General features: G+C 40.9%; 1 protein-coding gene across 2 annotated transcripts in view; it reads right to left on the reverse strand.

The window, feature by feature from the left end:
* KCNH1 (potassium voltage-gated channel, subfamily H (eag-related), member 1) overlaps positions 1-7,202 on the reverse strand; it is a 717,114-nt gene that overhangs the window by 670,006 nt on the left and 39,906 nt on the right. For both annotated transcript variants that reach the window (XM_006887955.1, XM_006887954.1), the window contains exon 2: positions 1,916-2,039. In XM_006887955.1, coding sequence (XP_006888017.1) covers positions 1,916-2,039 — 124 coding nt within the window. The remainder of the gene's footprint in view (positions 1-1,915; positions 2,040-7,202) is intronic.

A 7,202-nucleotide genomic window follows, 5' to 3' on the forward strand; every position in this document is an offset into this window, starting at 1 on the left:
GAGTTGGGACCTCAGAAGGCTTTTAGGACCAATTAGTAGGCTCTGTGTCCAGGAGAAAATGAATATACTTACCAGTAATGTTAATGCTCACCCACAGCTCTTCTGTGGTTCTCTTTATTTTTGCTCATTGCTGCTGAATCACATCTTCCACTGGATTTCTAAGGATGTAAATCACACTGGAAGAGATTATCCATCTTTGTCTCTAGGAGTCACTGGTAGAGTTAAACCTTTAGAGAAGTGTGGCCTTTGAGTGAGCAGCAAAGCTCCCTACAGCCTATACACTAGTGCAGCAGAATTTCTATGTCATGGGTTATTTTTGTTATTTTGCTGTTGTTATGTGCCATTCAGTTGCCTGTGACTCATAGTGACCCTATATACAATAGCTCTGAATTCTTCCCTCCTGAGCTTGTCTCACTGTTAACAACACACTTACCTCTATTATTCCAGTTGCTTTGTCAATCTATCTCATCCAGGGTCTTCTTCTCCTGTGTTTCCCCTCCACCTTTCTAAGCATGATATCCTTTTTCAAGGATAGGTTCCGCCTGGTCACATGTCCAAAGTATGTGAGACCAAGTTTCAAAACTCTTGCCTCCAAGGAGCAGCTTGGTTTCATCCTCTCCAGGGCAGACCTTTTTGTTCTCTTGGTGGTTCAATACTCTTCTTGAGAACCACAACTCAAAGACATCAATTCTTCTTCAGCCATCCTTAGTCCAGCTCTCTGAAGTATAGCAAGTAATTGTGGAAATCATGGCCTGATTCAGGTACCTCTTAGTCCCTTGACTGAGATTGTTGCTCTTCATGACTCTGGAGAAATCCCTGACAGTAGCTTTCCCTAACGCAATTCATCTTTTGATTTCTCAACTGCTGGTACCAAGAGTTAATTGTGGAACTGAGCAAGCTGAAATTGTTAACAAACTCAGTCTCTTTTCTATTTATCATAGTGTTGCCAATTGGCCCAGTGGTGAGAATCTTTGTCTTCTTATTATTGAGCTTCAATCCATATTGAAGACTACGGCCTTTGACCTTTTTGTTGCAAACACTTCAGGCTCTCCTTAGCTTCAGTAATTTAGGTGTGTCAGAGGCAAAACAGGTTGTTGATGAGTCTTCCTTCAATCCTGATGCTACATTCCTCCTCATAAAGTCAAGCTTCCTGAATAATCTGTTCTGTGTATATAATTTAAAGATATGGAGACATCCCTAAAGTACTTCTTTCCTGATTTTGAACCATGCAGTGTTTCCTTGCTCTGTTCTGAGGACTGCTTCTTGGTCCAAGCATAAGTTTCACATGAGCACAATCAAGTGTTCTGGGAATCCTTTTCTTCTCAACATCAGCCACAATTTGTTGTGATTCATACACTCAAATGCCTTTGCATAGTCAATAAAACACAGATAGACACTATTCTGTTACTCTCTACTTTCAGCCAGTATCCATCTAATATTGGTGATAATGTCCTTAATGCCATGGCCTTTTCTAAAGCCAGCTTGCATATTGTTCCAGTCATTTTTTTAATAATCTTCAGCAGGATTTTGATTGTGTTTGATGTTATTGATAATAATCAGTTGGGACCATGTTTTAGGCCTTCTAGATGGCGGCCTAGTGGTAAAGAATGGTACTTCCAACCCAAAGGCATGTGGTTCAAATCCACCAGCTGCTCCGTGGGGAAAAAAGTAGACGATCTTTTCCTTTGGTTTTTGCAACCTCTGAATACTTGCTGGAGGGTCAGCTCTCAGTCATTTCTGACTTGACACTGTACAAAGCAACTGACAACAATTGATTTTGCCCAACAAGTACTCATGGTTGAATATCGAAGAATTAAGAAAATTCACTAACAAAGTAAGCCATTTTCTTTTTTGAAAAACACCGTGATAAAATCTTCAGTAAAATAAACAAACAAACAAACAGCCCCATAAATACCTGCAGGTACTGCTTTTTTGCATCACTTCTGCCCTGTGATAGCCAGATAACTTGCAAAATCCATCGTTGCTGTACACGATTGGCCAGTCCACTATCTGGGCATTTCCCAACACAAAATTAGTATCTGTTCAAAAACAAAAACATGAGGAAGAACATGAGTTGAGAAGTCATGAGGACATAGAATAATGTTAACCAATCCAGGTGGCTCTGCTTTCCTCTCTCATCTTTTAAAGCGGAAATGGCCCTGTAAGGAATGTAAAAGAACAACAGTACTTTAGGACTGAATATCTTGAAAGCAATGCTAACGTCACCACATTCCAAAGGAATCACGCTGAGGCAACAAAGCAAAGAACTCTGCAGAAATCTAGTGAATTCTCATGAGTTATATTCAAATCCTAGTTTTTTCATTGCAGTGAAACTATACACAGCAAGACAGAAACTAAATTTCTTCTGGCCTCCATCTGGAATATTGCCTTACTGGTCTTTTGGACAGAAGCTACTCATCAATTTTCTCAACTCTGACTGGTATTTGTCCAGAGTCAATATAGAAGGATGAATAAGAGTCACTGCATCATTTCGGATGTCTAAGATTAACTAGTAACTCCGGTGGCTTAGTGATAAGAAGTTGTGCTGCAATCCCAAAGGCACATGGTTTGAATCCACCAACTGCTCCATGGGAGAAGGGTCTCCTCCTGTGTGATTTACAGCCTCTGAAAACCCATTGGAGGGTTAGCTATGGGTCAGCTGCATATCAAAAGCACACCACTACAACAAGCAGTAACTGGCACAAAGGATATAAATACAATAAATACAGAAACAAAACCATGATCCAAGCCTTTGATGAACACAAGAGGATTTGGAAAATAAGATCCATGCCTGGCTGAGGATCAGGAGGCAAAGGTACAGATGGCAGTGGGAACAGAGAGCATAAACACATAGAAAAGCAGGCAGCCAGGAGGAAAGGCAGGTGAGGAATGTAGAGACAGATTGTGGCAGATCCTTATCAGATTCCAATGCTCCTGGGGGAGCCATGCACACTTATCTGCCAAAAGCAGAAGGGGTTATCTTTGGGTGTTAGGTATCTGGCGGGCTTTTGGAAGTTGGGAAACATTTCAAAATATAAAGCAATCCCCAGGATCCAGGAAATCTAGCTAACCCACTTACCACACAGAAGCCATCATACAGTCCCAACTTGCGACCACTTTGTTCTCCAGAGCAGCCCCCTGTGAGACTCTACACACCAGCCTTCTCTTGTTTGGGGCTGTAGATCAGAGACTTCTGCCTTCTATCTACCTGAATATCTCTGGATAACGCTTTACCATCTAAAGAACCTATCACCCTAACTATAGCTTATAAAACACCCTGCCTCATAAAACACTTTCATCTCTGTCATGAAGAGGTGAAATGGACTATTCACAACCAGAATCTGAGCCCAAGAAAGTTGCATTTGTCCAAAGTCTACTTAGGAGCAAGAGATCACTGACTGAAAAGTATAGAACATTCCCTAGCCACTCTCCCCTTGCTGCTCGGGGATCTAGGAGCCTGTGGAGGAGAACAGACCTAGTCAATAAAATAGAAAAGTAACTCAGCCCCAGCCCTCTGTGATTAGGTTTAAATGCGCATAAGCTGTATGCTCAGGCGTTCATACTTCTCCCTGCATTCCAGACCTCTTGGTCTCCTCACTCTGGCCAGATCCCACAGGGAGCCCAACCGAATCAACAAGTCAGGGGTCCTCCCAACTCCCTTGGCTCTTCAAGCCAACAGCCCTTCCCTGTTCATCCACACATCTGTGCATGCTGGGTGGCAGTGCAAGGAACATGCCCAAGCTCCGCCTGTGTCTCCGTTGTTGTATTCCTCCCACTTCCACTCCTGTGGATGCATTCAAGTGATCTATATGAGTGGGGACACTGCAATTTCAATTATTGGAGGTGGGGTCTGTTAGGTGCCAACTTTTACCCTCCTTCAGACACTAAAAAACTTGTTCTGGTTATAAGAGAACAGTCTCTTCATTTCCTTTTTCCCTTTTTCCTCCTCTTTCCTGTTTGCCCTTCTGAATGAAGAGAAGATGATCCATGCTGTGATATAGGGTAGATTGCTGCAACATAATGGCTTGCTTTGAACTGGATGCTGCTTATGAATAAAAATGCTCAAAGTCTCCAAGTTTAAACAAAGGATCATTCATCAAAAGGGGCATGTTTCCTCACTCTGTTTCCTCAGAGTACTGGTTTGTTAAGGATGGGCATATCAGAAATGGGTATCTAAAAGGAGGCTATTAGGGCACGAGCCATGAAGTAGCCAACATACACACTTTCACAGAAGTAGTTGTTGGTGGGATGATTGTAAGGGGGACGAAGCCCACAATATAAATAATGAGATCTAATGTAAATGAAGGACTGTATGGAACACAATGTATATGAATGATGAAAATATGAATTTATTAAAAATAAAGTAAATGTAAGCCAAATGAATGCATTTGCTACCACACCTCAAGAAGTTTGTCTGTAGTGCAACAATGAATGAATGGAAACCCAAAATCTCTGTAAATGTTTATGAAAATTAATAAAATATAGAAAAAAAAATAAAAAATAAAAAAAAGAAGTTTGTCTGCCATCAAGACAAAATGGGAATTTCTTGTGAAAAGTGCATAAATTATAGTACAAGAACTCCATGACACCAAACTCGCTTAGTCATGATTTCTTCTTTCCTCCAAGTGGTTGGCTTTCTTCCCAATACTTGAGAACGCCAAACTAGAAAGCTTTAGTGAAGTGTCAGACCTTCTGGCACAGACACATTCTACGTTCTAATATAAGTAATTCTGAGAATATTTACTATTTTACACACTCAGAACCAAAATCATATTTGAACTCCAGTGAAATGTAAGTAGGAAGTAAGCCCACTTCCTGGACAAAACAGAAAACACCAGAATCACCCAAGTCCTCACCAGAAGTGGCCTATTTGGATAGAAGCAATTTTAACATAAGGATCCCTGCGATCCTCCTTTGTAAAGAAGACATCATAAACTTCTTCATCCTCATGACAACCCTTGTTAATAATTATTGGCTCATAGCCCTAAAATGTAAACCCAAACTGAACTCACTGACATGGAGTTTATTCTGACTCATAGTGACCCTCCATCAGATTTCCAAAGCTGTAAATCCTTAGGGGAGAAGACTGGAAATGGGCTGGCACATCCTAATCTCTGACCTTTCAGTCTGCAGCCAAACACACAACACATTATGCCACCAGGGCTATAGGTACCACAGGTATTAATAATATTAATACTATAGGTATTAACTCATTTTTATAGATATTATAACAAAGCTTAGAAAATTTAAAGAAATCTCACCAGGTTACACATCTAGTAGACCCAGGATCTCTAACACTCCAAAATCAAGACTCTTCTTAACTGCACAGCAACATTTTTTTAACTGAATCAGCAGAACTATAGCTCAAAATTTCTGTGACTCAAAGTTTCTGGTAGTTCTCTAGGATTCTTCATTTGGCAGAACGGACTGGAAAAGGCCCACTAGGTGGCAGCTAACAGCAGTAGCAACAACCTGAAACTCTATTGTGATCGTTTTTATGAGGCCAGCTCATTGAGAGGAAAGTTTTCCTCTTTTACCCCTAGCTGGAGTCAGTATTTCAGTGAATATATTTTACTCCTCTTTTCATCCTACCCACTTAAATCTCCTAATCAGATTGACTCGAGGTGCCTCAAATCAAAAGGAATCTGCTCTGTGTCTTGGCCTCTAACACTTAGTTGTCTCCAGAGTGATAGAAGAAGAGAGATAGCTTTAGCTTCTTGTCTCCCTGGGGTATACAGCGACTGCTTCTGACAGACCTGGTAGTTTTAGCTTTGTGAAACAGGAGAAAGCAGATAATCTAAGTTCTGCTGTTGAGAAGAGAAACAGCCAGTCTAACAATAATAAAGATGATTTTGTATTATGAACCTCATTTGACTCTTTCGCACCATTTTTAACTGAGTGAGAATTTGAAGACAATGAAAGTAAAAAAAATAACTCCAACATGATAGCAAATATCCAAGCTACAACATCCAGAGGGGATTGGGGGTCAATTCAATTTCTTGACTCCTGGCATTGCTGAGTTACAGTGGTGAGATTCTCCACACAATAGCCAAATACCTCCTGAGAAAGAGGCAATAAGATGGGATGCCTTTCAAAGCACCGCAGGAGATTTGTAAACCCTGGTATTTTTCTCTCTTCTTTTGAAAAAAGAAAAATGTACTTGGGAAGATCAGTCCTTTTCATATTTGAAAATATCCACTTAACCCTGTGATGGCCGTTAGAGTCAATGCATCATTATAAACAGTTGAAGACATTACCCTGGTGTTCCACCCCTCCTGTGAACTCTTCCTCCTTGCATTCATACCGCTGTGTTGCCCTCTCCTCTTGAATCAGGGTCTGTGACTTGCTTCAAGCAATTGGCTGCAGGGATATGGGTAGTATACCAGGCACAAGCTTTCTCATTAAGATCTGGCAACCTTCATGTTATGTGAAAAGTCTAGCTGTGCTCTAAAAGCCTACGGTGACTTAACTTGCAAACTCCATATGGTTTAAACTCCATAAGGTAAGAGTACTTGATGAATGAGGAACTTCATCAACCATGCAAACCAATGGAAAAATGGAGAGGAGGCCTTTATGTAATTCTCTTTTCCCCTTCCTGTGCAATCCCTTGGATCCTTAGAGCATCATTTGAAAGAGCAGCAATAAAGACCCAAGAGTTCCAGTACTAGTGATGTCCCTAGACGGCTATGTGATAAAGTCCCTTCAGCTCTGCATAATATTGGTAGAGAATGAACTAGAGCTCCACACACTGCCAACAACATTCTCTGACTCTTAAGTGATTCATAACAAAGAACAAACCTAATGATGGTTCTGCAATCTGCAAGCCACCTATGTGGGGGTTACCAACTAGAGTCATTTTTCCAGACTTCACTTCTCTACAGGCTGAACTCTGTACAGCCTGAGTCACCAAAAATAGCAGGAACAACTTAAAAACTTAGAATTAATACTGATATTGCAAGTGAATCACACAATGCATGTTTTTGCTCAGTAAAATGGTTGGGATTTTAGGACATGGCTTGACAGGCATTGTTGTTGTTAGGGGAAATTAAGTCCACTTTGATTCATAGCAACCCTATGAATAACAGATTTGAGCCTTGCCCTATCCTGCAGCATCCTAACCAGAGTGGCTCAGGATAGGGCAGAGTTCAGAGCTGCTTCTGGTCTCTATGGTTCCCAGGAAACTCAACAGCACATAACAAAAA

Source organism: Elephantulus edwardii, unplaced genomic scaffold, assembly GCF_000299155.1.
Source record: "Elephantulus edwardii isolate Elephantulus edwardi_28Jun2011 unplaced genomic scaffold, EleEdw1.0 scaffold00063, whole genome shotgun sequence".
In the NCBI taxonomy this organism is placed as follows: Eukaryota; Metazoa; Chordata; class Mammalia; order Macroscelidea; family Macroscelididae; genus Elephantulus; species Elephantulus edwardii.